The 17,779-nt window shown below is 45.1% G+C and overlaps 1 protein-coding gene across 5 annotated transcripts in view; it reads right to left on the bottom strand.

The window, feature by feature from the left end:
• Positions 1-677: 677 nt before the first annotated feature.
• The window catches only part of PFKM (phosphofructokinase, muscle), a 46,081-nt gene continuing 28,979 nt past the window's right edge, over positions 678-17,779 (bottom strand). For all 5 annotated transcript variants that reach the window (XM_032248441.1, XM_032248438.1, XM_032248439.1 and 2 more), the window contains exons 3-23: positions 15,708-15,781; positions 14,754-14,831; positions 13,096-13,285; positions 12,671-12,836; positions 11,904-11,948; positions 11,350-11,458; positions 11,141-11,236; positions 10,796-10,888; positions 9,184-9,309; positions 7,668-7,732; positions 7,105-7,168; positions 6,156-6,305; positions 5,627-5,697; positions 5,186-5,273; positions 4,947-5,099; positions 4,060-4,224; positions 2,913-2,974; positions 2,569-2,680; positions 1,648-1,747; positions 1,461-1,566; positions 678-1,219 (exon numbers count right to left, since the gene is read on the bottom strand). In XM_032248441.1, the coding sequence (XP_032104332.1) occupies positions 1,075-1,219; positions 1,461-1,566; positions 1,648-1,747; positions 2,569-2,680; positions 2,913-2,974; positions 4,060-4,224; positions 4,947-5,099; positions 5,186-5,273; positions 5,627-5,697; positions 6,156-6,305; positions 7,105-7,168; positions 7,668-7,732; positions 9,184-9,309; positions 10,796-10,888; positions 11,141-11,236; positions 11,350-11,458; positions 11,904-11,948; positions 12,671-12,836; positions 13,096-13,285; positions 14,754-14,831; positions 15,708-15,781 (2,258 nt within the window). In that variant the 3' untranslated portion in view covers positions 678-1,074. The remainder of the gene's footprint in view (positions 1,220-1,460; positions 1,567-1,647; positions 1,748-2,568; positions 2,681-2,912; positions 2,975-4,059; positions 4,225-4,946; positions 5,100-5,185; positions 5,274-5,626; positions 5,698-6,155; positions 6,306-7,104; positions 7,169-7,667; positions 7,733-9,183; positions 9,310-10,795; positions 10,889-11,140; positions 11,237-11,349; positions 11,459-11,903; positions 11,949-12,670; positions 12,837-13,095; positions 13,286-14,753; positions 14,832-15,707; positions 15,782-17,779) is intronic.

The raw sequence follows: 17,779 nt of genomic DNA, 5'->3' as shown, positions 1-17,779 counted from the left end.
TTCACTTCATTTTCATAGGCCTTACGGCTTTGGGGATTTGATATGGCATGGTAAGGAAGCAGAGGCATGGGGAATGAAGATAAGCTTTGAAGTCAGAACTTCAGAGTTTGAGCTCTACTTGAATAATACCGAAGGAGACATTATGTCATCAATCACCTTGAGCTCCAGTGTCCTCCTTTCTGAAGTCAGGCTGTCACCATTGCCTTCCAAAAGCTATTTTGAGGATTCAATGATGAAATGCCTAGCATAGTGCTTGATATTTATTGTTCATTTCTCTTCCCACTAAAGAACTGTATGGCCGGGTGTGGTGGCTCAAGCCTGTAATCTAAGCACTTTGGAGGCCAAGGCGGGCGGATCACCTGAGGTCGGGAGTTCAAGACCAGCCTGACCAACATGGTGAAACCCCGTCTTAAAAAAAAAAAAAACTGTGCAAAGAGGATATGGCTGCCTTAATCCCTGACTCCAGCAACAAACCTTCTCAGCCACTATTTAGAACTGTTTTTACAGTTTGGCAGTGATAATTTTTTGCACTGCCAGCAAGTAGTATACTAGAGATAATCCCTTCCTTCAACCCCTGTGATATCCTGAATGTCTTTACTGCTTCATCAGGCAAGTGTCTGACACATGGGGCTGACAGTATTACATTCCACTTGGGAAGATAACAGGAGAAGCAAAAGCACAGTGACCAGTTGGCATTTATTAGTGTAGTTACAATTTGTCACCGTAGTAAAAGTAGTAGAGGAACTAGGACTCTTTGTTATCACAAAGAAATAAATAAAGCTTATTTTTCGGAAAATTCTAACTGAGTAAGTGATATCTAGCAGTAGCACTAGAGATGCCCAGCCTTGTGTGACAGATGAAGCTGGGGTAGAAGTCATGTTAAATTCTACCTAAAAGGAGCTTCCATCCAGTGCCCCCTCTTCCAGCTCCTGGCCAGAACTGATCATGGCTGCAAGGTACAGAATAAAAGGAAACCTAATGAAAAAAAATAGCTAAAACACTGACAAGATGTGGACTTATCAGGGGTTGAGCTGACCATGATCAGGTAATCTGTTACCCTCACTCCAGAGAGGTTTAGACACCAGCTTCCCCAGACCGCTTCCGACTGATGTGCTCCAGGTGGGCATGGTCTGAGGTGTCCAAATCAATCTCGTACTTGGCCAGGATTTTGAGGATGGGCCTCAGTTTCAGCCACCACTGTTCCTTGGGGATTCGATGCCTACAGAGGAGTGAGGTAGATGATGATAGTCTTTTAGCTCCCCAATCAACTTCTACCAAAGGTTTATAGGAAGAAGTTAGACAGAAAAGGTTGGATTTAGGACATATACATCAGATCTGAAATGGGTAAGAATACAGGTATTACTTCTTTAAAAAAAGTATTAAAGATAGTGATCAGGTTGAGGACAGTAGAGCTTGAAACCACCAGGGAGAGAACCACCCCAGAAAGCAAATGTACTCACTCAAAATCTGTCTGGTCCTTCAGCTCAGTCACTGGTTGGAAGACCAGGGCCCTCTTACGCATCCCTAGAACACAGCCAGAGTCTGGAGTATTGGCAAAAATCCGCCCTGCAATAAGGGATGGTCAGTCAGCTTCTATACTGGGAAACCAGCCTCTATAGAAGGCGCTCGCTCTCTCACTCCACCTACCATTACGGTAACTCTCTTTGATTTTCCCAGACATCCAATTCATAGCCTTGGCGCCCATCTTAGTGGCAAAATTCCTATCAAATGGAGTTGGGCTCCCACCCTGGAGAAAGAAACATAAAAATTACAGAGGGAAGGACTCTAATGAAGTGGCAGAGATACCTAGATACACAGAGAAAAAGGAAAGATGGGCCTCAGGTTTACAGCCCAAAACAGGAATCCAGAAGTCAAACTATGAAAGGGTGTCCCGAGGCAGCGCCAGGATCCAAGGCAAGCTGGCCCAGCACATTTGGCCATTTATCAGATAGAAGAGTAACTAATTAAAGAAAATGATTGGCCACACAATCCCCTCTTTCATCTCCATAGCTGCCAAATCACATTTTAGTCTTCTTGGCCAACAGGTCAGTTGCCTGCCCCTCTTGTCATTGATGACATAAAAGTGTTTTTTTGTGGCCCAATCTGGCTGTCCCTGGTAGCACCTCAGAATATAAAACATCATACAGATTTCCTTTGAACTAAGAGGAAGCAGGTAGGAAAGTGGGAATGTTTGGTGACATTTTTGTTGCAACTGGGAGTGAGAGGGAGATGCTGCTGGCATCTAGTGGATAGAGACCAGGGATGCTGCACAACTGTCCTACGGTGCATAAACAGCTACCCCTGACAAATTATCATCCAGCCCCACAAGGCAAAGCTGCCACGGTTGAAAAACCCTGCCCTAAATGAAAAGGATGGCCCATATAATCTCTAAGGTTATTTCCAGGATGAAGATGTTTTGATTCTATGACTGTAAGAGACTGCAGGCCCATGCTCTATGATGGCACTGACAGCCTCCTCCAGAAGATTGGAAAAGGCCAGTGGAAGCCTCAGTGGCTGCTGGCAGGTACGGCTGTCTGATGAATGGCCTAACTAGGGTGTCTTTCCTACCTGCTGCATGTGACCAAGCACATTCTTCCTGCTGTCGAAGATGCCCTTTCCCTCCTCGGAGTACAGGTTGAAAATGAAGTCAGTGGTATAGTTCTCATTGCACTTTTCATTCCTGCCAGGTGGAGACCAAAAGCCTGTGACTCTGTGGTTGCCTCCCCAACCTCCCCTTTCTGCCTTTGTTCTTTCCTTTCAATTTTTATCTCCTCCCAGGGTTCAAGGGAAAGGCTGGCCCCCTCCCTTTATATCTACGGATTCCTCAGAGTGTCCCAACCATGGCCATTCTATAGGTTTGAGCCAAAGCTTATTTTCCTTCTTCACTTAGGAGCAAACCACGGATGAAGTACCTTAACACCAAGCCCCTTTTCACAGTTGTTTTCATCTTTTGCACCAGATGTTCAACATTTGCCTGAAAAAGAAAAAAAAAGAATAAATCCTAAGCCTAGTTGGGAATCAATGTTGGATATCAATCTAGTAATGTTGGATATCAATCTCTCTTCTTCTACACCAGGCCCCGCCAGGAAGGAAAGAGAGACATGGAAGAGAGTTGTTTACAGTCCTGGCCTGAACTGTGCCTAATTCCTTTAAGAAGCTCACTGTGGACTGAAATTGAAACAAAGACTCCAAATGAGACAGAACAGAAAGAGGGAGCATTAGACACAGCTGCAGTTAACTGTCAGTGTTCAGCCCCTCACTTTCTCCAATCTCCCTTTCCAAGCCTTTCTGGTTCCCCTTCCCTCAGAGGGCTGACTTGTGGTCACAGTGTCAGTCTTCAAGTGTTTTGCTTGTCTGTAAAGCAGTGATTCATCTGGAAGGGACATGTTCTTTCATTTGAGCTATGAGTTGAGCCAGAGGAGACAGACTCCCACTCTCCACTCGTGGTATGGGTTGGCTGGGATCTTGGATTTGGGAGTTCCCTCATTCTGCTGCTAAACCTGCACTTTGATTCTTTTCTCCTCCAGCAAACTGGGATCTAGGAAATAAGAATCATACAGTCCTTCTGTGAAATAGGGGTTAGAGCCCTACCCTAGAGGTCAAAGGGTATCTCTCTCAAAAGTAGAATGACAGCAAGGGAAATCTGAAGGGGAGACATGATGAAGTAAAAAGATCACTGACTTTCTCAATCAGTTAAATCATCTGCTTACTTAGGAGTCTAGAAAAGTTTTTTAACCTCTCTAAACTTTCCTATGTTATATGGAGATGGTATCTTCTTTGCATGTCTATTATGATGATAAAATGCAAAAATGCCCATAAAGGGCTTAGCCCTTTTTGAGCAGGCCACCTGACTCAAAATGAACATTCCAACAACAGTAGCTGAGGTCATACATATGAGGTGACACCAGAGAATGCCTGCATGGTACTCCTTCTGGTCTTCACAAGATTCTACAGACCAAACAGCTCTGTCCTCAACTTGAGAGCTCATAGTTCAGATTACCGTGGAGACAGTCTGGAGACAGGGAAGAGATAACTAGCAGGCTCTGGGTGGCCAGCTACCTGCAGGTCTCGAATGGTGAAGGGCTCCTCAAAAATGTAGGCAGCATCGGCCCCAGCTGCCAGTCCAGCCATGGTGGCCAGGTAGCCACAGTAGCCACCCATAGTCTCGATGATAAACACCCGACGCTTGGTGCCAGCTGCTGATTGCTTGATGCGGTCACAGGTCTGCAAGGACAATGCATTATAGTCAGAAAGACATGATGAGGGGCCTGATTCTTGTCATTGTTTAATCTCTGCCATTAATTAAACTCTGGAACTATATCCTCCCCAGGCTGGCAGGGCGCCTAGAGCTCATCAAGTTCTTGCATTTAGGGTAACAGGCATATTTGCCAACCACGCTGCAGAACTTCTCTCCTGGGAAGAAGGCTGTATCTATCTTTTCTACTGCTGAGAAAATTAGACTGTATAATCTCAGAAGGAAAAAACAAAACAAATCATTTGGTAGGCAGGGTATTGGTGTATTTCTAAGTGAGGAAAATGAACACTTTGTCACCCAGGCTGGACTGCAGTCGCATGATCTCAGCTCACAGCAACCTCCGCCTCCCGGGTTCAAGCAATTCTCCTGCCTCAGCCTCCCAACTGACTGGGATTACAGGCACCCACCACCACACCCAGCTAATTGTTGTATTTTTAGTAGATATGGGTTTCACCATGTTGGCCAGGCTGGTCTTGAATTCCGGACCTCAAGTCACGCCTGTCTCGGCCTCCCAAAGTGCTGGGATTACAAGCGTGAGCCACCACACCCAACCAAAGAAGCATTTTCAAACATTCCCATTTGTTTAATATAAAAAGTAGCTTTATATTAGTAAAGTAACTTTTCGGGACCACACTCAGTTTAACGATTATAATCCTGGCCAAAAGGGATGGAAGTGGTGGTGGGCTCTCACCGTGCAGATAGTATTGAGTGCTGTGTCAGCCCCAATGCTAAAGTCTGAGCCAGGGACATTGTTGGAGACTGTAGCAGGAATGACCACAAATGGGATGCAGAGCTCATCAAACTGCTTCCTGCCCTCCATCAGTTCCAGACCCCCTGTGTATGCCTAAGAAGAAAAGAGCACAAGGGCAGGATTGGGGAGAGGGGGAGAGGAGGTGGGAGGGAGAGGAAGAAATGGTGGCGGGCACTCACCTCAAAGCCCCCAATGATGACAAGGCCCTGAATGTTAAATTTAGTTATATTGGCACTGATCTGCTCAAAGCTCTTCTTGGGTAGAGTCCTAGTTGACCAGCGATGGAGGAGAGGAGAAGGGGAATTGGAATTTGGGGAAGAGACAGGAAAATTGAGGGAGAGAAAAGCTAGAGTTAGAGGCACTTTATTTATAATTTCTTGACTTGTTCCCCCCTCCCTAGCCCACCCTGTCTGTCCTATCCAAGGATACATACTGGAGCTCTAAATTGCCAGAGCTGCTAAAAGATGTTGAGATGGGCATGTTTGCACTCATGGCAGCAACTGTGAGCTTGGGGGTAAAGGACCCAGACAACAGGGTGGTTGAAGCAGACCCTGGCATAATGAACTGATGCCCACATCCAAGGGCAAGTTTAAGAGGTGACTGGGAGGAGATGCCCTTACCTTTTAGTCCCAAGTTTAGAACCACCTTGGCCAGTCCAGCCCCCAACATAGCTCCAGCCAGCTTCCTCTATCTGTGGGGAAAGGCCACAGAGCTCTGCACAAGGCTAAAACACTAGGAGCCCTGTGTGGAACTGATGCCACTGCTTGAGTTCTAACCCTACCCCTGGGTCCCCCTTGGTTGGAAGAGGTACACCAGGTATCAGCTTTTCCCCATGCACTGAACTTCTTCTACCCTTACTGCTCATTTACAAATATTAACCATCTACCTATGCCAGGCACTGTGCTGAGCTTGGGACAGAGAATTAAATAAGACATGTTGTTTGCAATAGTTCATTCCAGTAATTCCTGCCTGTTCCTACTGCCCTAACATTAAATATCTACTTCCGCCTGGACCCTGAGAGAGGAGAGAGAGGTAGTTAGGAACAGGGGAAGCCAAGATAATGGACAGGTCATTCTTACTACACTTATTTTCCCCATGACCATGCCTGGGTCCCAGAATATGTGCCCTCCTTCCTTTTAGTCCCCATACCTGCCCCTTGGCCAGGCCCTCGAAACCATCATGGACAACAAGCACTCGGTTGCCCTGGATGAGGGCAATCCTCACAGTGGAGCGAACAGCAGCATTCATGCCTGCAGCCGGAGCCCCCACGTTCATCACAGCCACTGTGTGTGAACCACTCTATACAGGAGGAAGCAGGGGAAAGAGGAGGACAGAAACCCAGCAGGGAAGCAGGGAGGTGGTCAGTAAAGGAGGCAGAACTCTGAGTCTTTGTTGTCCTGGGATCGGGACATCTCCCTGAGACAACACACACCCCACTCCCAAGGAATGCCAGCACAGCTTGCTACCACAAACTATGGAAGCAAAATTCTTGAACACAGATCAATAAATAAAGCTGCTGTCCCTCATCTCAGATATCATTATTATACAATGAATGAGAGACCTTCCAGAGCAGCACTTCCCAAGGTATGATCCTTGGATCACCTGCATCAGAATCCACTGAGGGACCCTGTTAAACCTCCATATTCCTGGCCTCTACCCAGATCTGAATCTCCTCTGAGAGAGGCCCAGGAGTTTGCATGTTTAATAAGCAATCCAAACAATTCTGATATATACTCAATATTGAGAACCACTACTCCAATGGAAGAGGTGGCTCAAATATACTTAGATGTGACTACTCCCAGATTTTCCCAGAGAAAAAGTACATAAGCCCTCTTTTCCCATTTATTGCATGTTATCTTGCCAGTCCTGAAGTGAGCATGGGTCTTGTGTTAGAAATACCAGGTATACTAAGAAGGGGGCTAGTATCTGGGTTGGTTAAGAGGAAATCTTTCTAACAGGGCCAAGGGCCCAGCACTGAAGATCAGAGTGGGGCAGAGAAGTTGGCAAGGCTTACGTTGCATGGACTGTGGTAGCACTTTATGAAGAGACTGGGGGAGACAAAAGGAAAAGGAAAGAGGGCAAGTCAAGTTGCCAGTACCTTAGATACCGGGGGTCTGACATGAGCTAGAAGCTTGTACACCTCCCAGTTGTTCATGAAGCTCCTGTAGGAAGTACAAATAGAGAGAGGTGTCTTCAGGCCATTCCCCAAAGCTGGCAGCCACAGGGATCCTGGTCTGAAAATTTGCTCTCAGAGGGAAATTCCATAGGGCAAAACTCTGAGGACAGAACTGGGACAGGGCAGGGACAGGATAGTGGCTGCAAAGGGGCCACTAGTTCATCAAACACCCTCTCAGTACTCTTCTCCAGGCACTGTGCTCAGCACAAGAGACTGCCCCGTGCCTAGAGAAACTTATCATCTAGCTGGGGCCCACATATAGAAATAACAGATTATAAAAGGTTGATTGCCAGGGAGAGCATCCCTGAGATGAACTGAGCCTCCCAGTCACCTCACAACTAATTTTCTTAGGCAATAAACTGCTGCAGAGAGAACAAGAAAAGGAAGCAGCAGAAGCTCGTTTTGGGCCTGGAGCCATGGAGGATCTTTGGCTTCGTTCTGGCATCTGATTTCTGCAGCTAGTAAGCTTCCCGTCATTTCCTCACCGGCCTCTCAGCTTCATGGCTTCATCAAATTTCTTGTCATCCATGGCCTTGGTCACATCTTTAGTCTGAGGGGAGAGCACAGTGACAGTTTCACCTCCAGGGCAGGATTCTGCACAGCTGGATTTCTATCCCACAGTTGAACTCTGTCCATCTCTGGGATTTTGACTAGATCCTGCCCACCCTACGCCCACCTTTCCTATGCCCCCAAACTTTCACAGAAGTATTTTTGTTTTTCCTGAGTGTCCTAAGTAATGAGCAGCAAAAGAATCACTGACTCTATGCTCTGTTCATTTTATTTTTCTTTGAGACAGAGTCTTGCTCTGTCACCCAGGCTGAGGTGCAGAGGTATGACCTTGGCTCACTACACCCTCCTCCTCCCAGGTTCAAGCAGTTCTCCTGCCTCAGCCTCCCAAATAGCTGGGACTACAGGCATGTGTTACTACGCCTGACTAATTTTTTTTTGTATTTTTAGCAGAGATGTGGTTTCACCATATTAGCCAAATGGTCTTGATATCCTGACCTCATGATCCGCCTGCCTTGGCCTCCCAAAGTGCTGGGATTACAGGCATGAGCCACTGCGCCCGGCTCTGTGCTCTGTTTTTTAGAAGTATGGGCAGACTGGAGGAGGGCTCACTGACATATAGAATCTTCCATTCCACACCCAGGTCCCCAGCCTTAAAGCAGCCTCTAAAGTTATGAGTAAATAAAGTTCCTACAGGTAACCCAGTTAGGAAGAAGGACTGATTCCTGCCATGTGCTTCTCAACTACCGATTTCAGCTCTGTGGGGCAGTGCCTTTGCTTTGGAGCTTTTACAGATACATTTCCAAGCAAGGCTGCAGGTCACTGGGACTCCTGAGTCTCAGAGAGGAGGAAGCTGGGAGATGGGAAGCAATTAAACAAGCCCTCAGAACCAGATCAGACACTCTAGCTCCCACTCTCAGCCACATGTTCGCTCTGTGGTATCAAAGAAGTGATTCCTTCATAATAAAGGCCACCATTTCCTGAGCAGTCAGCATTTGCTAGGTCCTGCATCAGATGCTAATACAGCTTATCTCCAATCCTTACAATAACCCTCAACATGAGCATTAGTAACCTCATGTTGGTTCACAGAAACATGTTCAAGATAGAACTTACAGAGACAAAAGCTACACAGCTAGAATTTAATAATATTCTCCTGTTGTTAATAAAGTTAGGAGGAATACTTCATTATTCTTCCAATAAAGACACGATAAAAAGGTTGAGATTGTATATTATGAGATACTGGGTTTTATTACTGAGGAAGATGTAGGGTCTCCCACCTTCCTTAGGAACATTTTACAGATGGGAACACTGAAGCTTAGAGAGGTTCCAGCTCCTATGGAAAGGCCACTGTGTTCTTTCCCCATGTCCGTGCTGTACCATCCTGCCTTTCCACTTTCTCCTACACCAGTGGCCTTAGACGCTTGTCTCATGCTCCGTGAGCTCCAATGCAGGGACTTGAGACTGTTAAGAAGGGGGTTTAGAATCAGTACTTACCACCTGGACACATTCCATGAGGGGCAGGCGCACAGCCTGGTTCCCGGAGAGGCTCACTACACAAGCTGGGGTATCTGGAGTCCCCTCCAAAAGTGCCATCACTGCTTCGACACCCATCCTGCTGCCCTGCAGGAGCCCAGAGAACAAAGACAGTCTGGCTCAGGCTGCCCATTTTGGCTCAGCCTCGAAAGTCAAGATACTCGAGGCTTTTCCAAATCACAAGATTGACTCTCACATTTAAGAACTGCAGCAAATAACTTACTGGGCTTTACTTCCCCAAACAGATTTCATCTAAAGCTTAATGACTCTGTATTCTTGCTATCAGAGCCCCAAAGATGCTACTTAGTTCTAGAGAAACATGCCCACTATAGTAATCAACAGGATTACTGGGGCTTACTAATATTCCCTTTTTATTGACAAAACAAGGTAGGAGATTGCTTTGCTCTTCCAATGAAAATAGGATAAAAGGGTTTAAACTGAGTGTCTAAGGTTGGACCTCAACAATTTCACTGATGCTTAGAGCTCTAAGATATTGCTCCTCAATATAAACAGACGTTTCACTGAGGAGGATATACGGACATTTATTTTCATTAAAAAAATAAAGAAAACAGTGATGACCTCAAATGCTGGTATAAGGATGAAAAAAAAACCAGGTCATTTATAAATTGCTGGTGGAAATTAAAATGGTACGGCTATTCTAGAAACAGTTGGGCAGTATCTTTAAAAAAATTTTTTATAAGAAACAAAAAACCACCATACAACCCAACTGAAATCCTGGGCAATTACTCTGCAGAAATTAAAATTTAAATTCACACAGAAAGCTGTACACAAATGTTCAAAGTCGCTTTATCCCTAATAGCCAAAAATTGAAAACAATTCAAGTGTTTGAATGATTAAACAAACTGTCATATGTCCACTCCATGGAGTATTGCTCTGTAAAAAACAGCAAACTATAGAAACAAACAACACCTTGGATAAACATCTAGAGAATTATACTGAGTGGAAAAAAAAGCCAATCCTAAAGGGCTGCATATTATACAATTCAATTTATATAATATACATGAGATGAAAAATTATAGACAAAGAGACAGATTAGTAGTTGCCAGAAGTTAAGAATGAGAAAAGGATGGGTTGGGGTAAAGTACCTGTGGCTATAAAAGGACAACATGAGATATCCTGTGGTAATAGAAATGTTCTGTAGTTTGACTATATCAATGTCAATATCCTGGGTATGATATTGTACTGTAGTTTTTCAAGATGCTACCATTGAGGGAAACCGGGCAAAGGGTATGTACACTACCTTTGTATAATTCTGTACAACTGAATGTGAATCTACAATTATCTCAAAATTCTTATTAAAAATATATGAAATGAAACAAAAAGATATTCCACCTCACCATTAGGAAAGCATAGTCTCTCATCATTTCTGTAACAGAAGAGAGCCCTCAAGTATCTGGGAATAGGCCAATGGTCACTGCAGCCCACAGGCTGGTGGAGAGGCAACACCACCAGTGATGTAAGCCCCTGTCTGGGGAAGCGTGCAGCTCTGAGGGAGCAGGACTACAAGGTTGAGGGTTTTAAGGCATAAGGGCCACAGAACCCAGTGACTTACCAGAATTCTGTCAAAGGCCGATGGCGTCCCACCCCTCTGCACATGCCCCAAGACAGTTACCCGGGTGTCGTATCCCAAACGCTTCACCACCAGCTGAAGGGACCAAGAGAGGGACAGAGAGAGGGTTAGGCAGAGTCAAAGGAAGAAAACAAGCAGGGACTTGGGAAAACCATGGACAGTTCAGCCTTTTGTCTTGTAATGGTTCTTTGTGGGTAGAAACCAGGGGCAGGGACCCAGGGAGAGATATGGAGAAGGACCAAGGGGAGAAGCAGTGTCAGGAGACTCAGAAGCCAGAAGGGAATGGGCTATGGAGTCTAAGGCCTCTCTGGTTTCATTCATACGAACATTCTTGATGTCTTCTGAGGTGATTGGTTTTCCATTCTTGTCAATTGCACCCTCGGCCACAATGATGATGTTGAGACGAGAACCACGAGTCCTTGTCTGGTTGAGAACAAAGGGTAAAATGGTCCATGGAATGAAGCTGATGGGTGGGAAACAGACCATCAGTGGGATAGGATGAGGGAATTCTTAAGGGCAAAATAAAGTGCCAATACCTCGCTGAGTCGGCGACAAAGGTGTTCCTCCCAGTCATCATCTGGTGGACATTCAGGAATAAAAACCCAGTCGGCCCCACAGGACAGAGAGGTAACAAGGGCCAGATATCTAAGATGAGAGCCAGAAGCATCACGCTAGAAGATGTACTCTACAAATAACCTCATCCATACCCAACAAGTTCTCCTAGTCCTCATGGTTGATAAAAGGTCTGGAGAGCCTCCATTTTATTCTTGGGGTGAGGGTAAGAGCACCAGGGCCCCTCAGTGAGATTCTGTCTCTAAAGGACACCTTCCATTTATGTTCACCTGCCACAGTGGCCTCTAATCTCGGAGCACTGCCTACTCTTTACACCAAGTATGTGCCTGAGTACGTACACATGTGCATGTGTGGGGATGTAATGAAGAGGGATGGAGGTAGAAAAGGGAACCACACCACAAGGAGCATGTGTAGCCCCAGATCTGCTGCTACTGAGAGACCTCGCTGGACTCTCTGGGGAAAAGGAAAGCGCTACTGCTAAGTCCATGGAATAAATGAGTCAGAATGAGGATCTTACCCACAGTGACGGCCCATCACTTCTAACACAAATGTCCTCTGGTGGCTGCAAGAGACAGACACAGGATACAGTCCAAGTGACCCTAGGGCCAAGATCAAGCCTGCACCTACATCTAGGCCAATTACCCTCTCTGAGAGATACATGTATGCTGCCAGGCCTTCTACCAGGGTTTCTGAGACCAGGAAGAACTAGGGGAAATAATTTAGCCATAAGGTATCCTTCCTAGGCCTGAGAAAACACAGCAGTAGAAGGTGTCTATACAGAGGCTCTGTTCCAGCGAGGAACTGGGTCAGGGAAGGGAGGAGAGAGAAGGATAAAAAGTCAAGGAACGACTGGACTAAACTGGAATCCTCCAGGATTACCCTCTATGCTCCCATTCTACATTGCTTCCCACTCCATCCCCTTATCTCTGAGCAGTGGTGGTCATAGCACCTATACTTTCTATGCTATGGTTGGAAAGGGTAGCTCATGTATGGGCTCCCTAGATTTGCCCAGTATGAAGAATAACCATTCAGGAGACCCCAAAGATATGAAAGACCTTAGAGCTGCATATTTGGACAGTGGGCCAGACAGTGGCAAATCGTGTATCATTTAGGGAGCAGTGGAATTTCAGTGCTTTAGATAATTTTTAGTTAAAAATCGTGTTCCAGCCCCAGAAAACTGGTCATTATTAGTTGTTCAAACACTTTAATCTTCAGCAGCCTCTAGCCCTTTAACCTGTCCTAGCTGCCATCTTCTTATACTGCCTACCTCCCAAGTCCCCTTACCTCTGAGCAGTGGTAGTGATGGCATCTACAATTTCTATGATCCGGTGCAGGGCAGAGTCAGTGCCAATGGTCATATCAGTGCCACAGAAGTCATTGTCAATTGACCCAACCAGGCCCACAATGTTCAGGTAGCTGGACTTCGTAGCCTCCTCATCTGTGATCTTACCTGACAATGGGAAGCAAACCAGGAGCCACTGGGTGAGGCACCTGGCATGCCTAAAGAGGAGACTTCTAGAGAGAGAAGAAACTCTAGCCAAAAGGAATTGTAGACAATACCAGAAAAAAAAGGGCAAAGACTGTCTATTTGTGTCTGGGTAACATTTTTCTCCAATGGGAGATAAAAGGGGGGGGGAGTGGTGTGTGTATGTGTACACCCTTGTATGTACTTACACAAATAAGCAATACTCATGTGAACAATGTCTTACCTGCTTTCTGGAGGTCACTCAACAAGTCGCTCCACTCAGAACGAAAGGTGTCAGCCCCAGTGAGGCTGCCATCACCCCCAATGACACAGAGATTGGTGATCCCACGTTTCACCAGGTTGTAGGCAGCTCGGAGTCGTCCTTCTCGTTCCCGAAAGTCCTTGCACCGGGCACTTCCAATCACCGTGCCTCCCTTTGGAAGAGGTAGAAGTCAGCTCCCAAGGGACAGGGCTCAACAAGCTGAGATGCCCCCTATTCCAACACTGTGATGGCCCGACATAACGTGTGACTTCCTAGAAAGTTCCTTGACATCTTTAAGAGTGATCTGTCCCTTCCAAAGGAAAGGGAAATGATGCTGGTTGAGGCATCATAGGGTCAATCCCATATTTTGCTATACATCTTAGAAGACTGCTAAGAACCCCTTTCATTGAAGACTTTGTCATCCATGACTATCCTAAGGAGAACAAGTGAATACCTATATGCCTGTTGGCTTCTCAAATAATCTCCAACTTTCATATCTTAGAAGCAGCGACATCAGTCTTTAGAAATTCTCCCTAATGGCCTGACATTACTGGATTGTGTCAAAATTATTATTAGGAGTTCATTCCAATGTGTTTTGTAGTATTTTTCCTCTCTATACACTGAGATTTCCAATTGTACCCAGGTACTACCAATCCTTTCCCCTTAGCTCCTTGCAATCCATGGTGCCAGTGGCAGAGGCCATAATATCCAGGTATTCACAGGAAAAATAGCTCTAGGTAAAGAAAGTCTTATAAATACCCCAAGAGAGGTGTCTCTAAGTCCCTGGGAAATTAAGGCTTTCTATACCTTAGAGAAAGTACACTTACCTGAGAGAGGTTAAGTATACTTAGGAGTTTTTATACCATATGCACTCCTGGGCAGCCATGACTTTGGGATACTGGTGGAGAATTCTGGCTCACTCTCAGACCACTTTATCACAGGCACTATTACCTAGTACCTACGTAGAGCCTTCACTAGACACTGCATATTAAATTTTTGCCCACGGATTTTTAGGGGACTGAGCTGAAAAAAGGGGGATACCAAATGTAATTTACAAATTTTCAGTAAAACAGCAAATGGTTTTATTTCTACTGAGCTAGCCCATAGTGGGTACACATGAGAAGCCTAACACAACATGGAGTAAGTAGCATAAAGGACTGTGGAAATCCTCAGGATACTCTTAGTATTTTTTTTGAGACTCTGAAAGGCTATCTCAGTTCCTTGGTCCTTTAAGTGGTCTGGTTTTCAGGTCACCTCATCTCCATCACATGAGGACTGGCAGATTTCAGCTCCACTTCTGGCTCTGGCTCCAGTCCTCTGGTAAGGTTATTTTCAGGGCCAGACCTTCCCCGTGACCCTAGAGTAAGACCTGCTTACGTGCCAGTCCCCAAAGTCTTGTTTATGAACTTTCCATAAAGAGCAAACTATCCTGTGATCACTCCTCCACCCTCTCCCTGCCCCAGGAAACCAGAGCAATATTTTCAAATGCTAAGAGTAAAGGGCAAATAGGATCCCTTTCTTGTCACTGAATTCCTTCACGTGAAACCACATGACAGGGAATTTGGGAGACCATGAGCCCAAAACGGAATGGGATGAAACAAGAACAGAGCAAATATGAGACGGAATTCTCTGGAACATACCAGCTGAAGCATCATCGAAACGCTCTCCCAGGTGGCTTCCCTGATGTGATCACCACCATCCACCAGGCCTTGATAACCCTGTGGGACACATTATACCTGTTCAGCCCCTGCTAGCCTTCTCCCTAAATTCCCAGGATGAAGACAGGATCCCTGGGAAGAGGTTCTCTGAGAGTCAAGCCACCTCCTCCCATTAGTGAGTCCTGGATGCTCATGAGACCTTCATATTTAACACAGTACAAAGAAGGGGGCATCAACTTTTGTAATACTCTTTTTTAGTTCCTCCCAATTTTGAAACATCAGGATATGGGATATCCTTCCTAACAGTTAATCTTAATTCTTATTTTTGGCTCACCCTATCTCCTCCAACCTGCTTCCCAGGGGACCAATGGTAGCAGACAGTCTTGATAACCATGGAGAAAAGGAGAAGGGGAAGTTGGTGGGAGGGAAGGAAAGAAATGAGACTTGCTAAGAGACTATAAAATCTGATAGAAGAAAGCAGGCAGATCTTATAAAAAGAAGAGTGGGTGAAGCATGAAAGGGTACTGAGAGAAGGGTGCAAGAGAAGAGTGAGAAGCCCAGGAAGTTATGCAAACTACAGAAATACAGCAAGGCTCTTCTCCCCTGGGACTCTACCCCAGGATATACTACATTTGCTGTAAATACTACCAATTTCCATTTTTTTCTCTGTTTTGAGAAAGATGAAAGGAACAATAAAAGTTACTGTTTCCTTTAAATTGAACAGGCAACATGTAAACCCAGTTTGCAGATGACCAGGTCCAAGCATCACTATTGGAATCAAGAGTAGGAAGGAGTGACTTATGGAGATAGGGAGCCAAGGAAAATCAAACATAAAATGTAACTGGGAGGTAAGGACACAGAACGTGGGAAAAGGGCAGGAAGCAGAATTAGAAGAGGACAGAGAAAGAATGATGAAGAACAAAGTGCAGAACCAACCTCATGGACAAAGAAGACACGGGCACCGGTGAAAATACCAACTCGAACGACTGCCCTGACAGCAGCATTCATACCTGTGAAAGGAGGGACAAAAGAAGTCACAGAGAGGTTGCTCCTAAGAAAAGGCACCCTGGAATCCACAGATATTACATTTGGCTAAAGATAATGAATCAGTACTTTATTTAGTCTTTTCTCTGAATCTGGAATAATTCTCTCATCAAAGTCTTCTGGCCTCCCCGCTCCCAATTACTGCATTCAGTGTTACTAGAGCTTCAGATAATCTGCATTCACTACTCCCCAAGCTCCCCCCAAAATCCTGCTATTCCCAAGACCTTTCCTTGATAGGACCATATAGGAAATAATAACAAGAACAATAGGGCATTTTCTTGAATGTGTATTGTGGGCTAGACACTGCCAAGAGCTTGTCAAACATCATCTCACTTAATCCTGCCCATAATCCTGGAGCTGTCTCCATTTTAAGGTTTTGAAACTGAAACTCAAAAAGGTCTAGCGGCACAAAGCTAGTACTTTTAGAAAGTTCAGATTGGAATTCAAGTTTTCAAATGCCTAAGTCAACACTACTGGCCTCTATGACTTGTCCCACTAATCTCAATGGCTGTACCTGGTTTTTTCCTTGCTTTCTGCACTGAATCTAGACATCAGCTTTTAGTAGGCATTTCAGGACAAAGACATGGCTCTCTATGGTTCAGTAACCTGACAAATCATAGCTTATTCACAAGTTCACAAGTATATTTGTACTGGACGGCTGATTCTCCCAGTCTACCACACACACACACACCTTTTTTGTGTCACTTGAGTTGGTCTTCGTTCCAATGTGTGCTACACAGTTGTGATTCACTAGTTCTCACACTGCCAGAAGAGGTTGTGACCAAGAGTGCAGGAAGAATTAGTGGGGACTCTATTCTCTCACTGCCTTCTCCTGGCATTTCCTCAATCAGTCAACAAATATTTGCTAGTCTCTTCCTGTGGCCCTGTATATAAGATGTTTATGGGGAACTTGAAAAGTATGCTGTAAATCACTCTCTCTCTGCTTCTACTGGAGAAAAACTTAGGACTAGGGCTGGGCACAGTGGCTCATGCCTGTGATCCCAGTACTTTAGGAGGTCAAACAGGGAAGATTGCGTGAGCCTAGAAATTCGAGACCAGCCTGGGCAACATAGCAAGACTCCATCTCTAAAAAATTAAATAAATAAAATTAAAACAAAACAAAAACTTTGGACTAAAATAGAGAGAAGGTCCTTTTCCCTTTTTCACAGATGAATATTATTCCTCTTCTAGTAGCTGCTCAGTGAAAACAACTCTCTTCCAGGAGCACTGAGGAAAAGCCAACCCACCCCAACATACAACACACAGCAGGTGTCCCATGTGTGTGTTTCACATTAGGAATAATGCGCTGATCCTGTGCTAAGCATGGCTTTGTTGGTGAGAGAGGGGAGACATTCCTTTCCTACCGTGTAATGTGAGGAGGGGCACATGGTGATGCTCAGGGAACCTTAGAGCCATGATAGGTCAACTTCTTGTGGACCATTTTAGCTACCCTCTCTTAGACATTCTAGTACATATTTTTGTTTCAATCTAAAATCTGTTCACGTTTTTCTTAACCCTGCCTGGAGTAATGTCATATATCAGCAAGCCCTAAGGGAGCTAGTAATCAGAAAAATCTGCAGCACCAAACTAAAAACGATCACAAACTTTTGAATAATCCAAAGCTATTGGGAATAGAATGGAATAAAAAAAGATTAAAATGGTTCTTTTTTGCAGATTGGTATTACATGGCTGTTAGCTCCAAATCGAACTGAAGGTCCGTTTGTTCACTGAACAAATATTAACTGAACACCTATCATGTTCCAGGCACTGTGCTAGGTACTAAGGATACAGCAATGACCAACACAGAGTCTGGAAATACCAAGATAAAGAACTTGGTAATGGTCCTCAAGACATGTGAAGAATTACAACATGGTCTATTGGTCCTTATAAAAGACATGAGCCAGGCACAATGGTGCATGCCTATAGTCCCAGCCCAGCTACTTCAGAGGCTGAGGCAAGAGGAT

This window comes from Sapajus apella, unplaced genomic scaffold, assembly GCF_009761245.1.
Source record: "Sapajus apella isolate SASKATOON/1434 unplaced genomic scaffold, GSC_monkey_1.0 scaffold66, whole genome shotgun sequence".
NCBI lineage: Eukaryota > Metazoa > Chordata > Mammalia > Primates > Cebidae > Sapajus > Sapajus apella.
The sequence above is the reverse complement of the archived record's forward strand: the minus strand, read 5'-3'. Positions and strand labels throughout refer to the sequence as shown.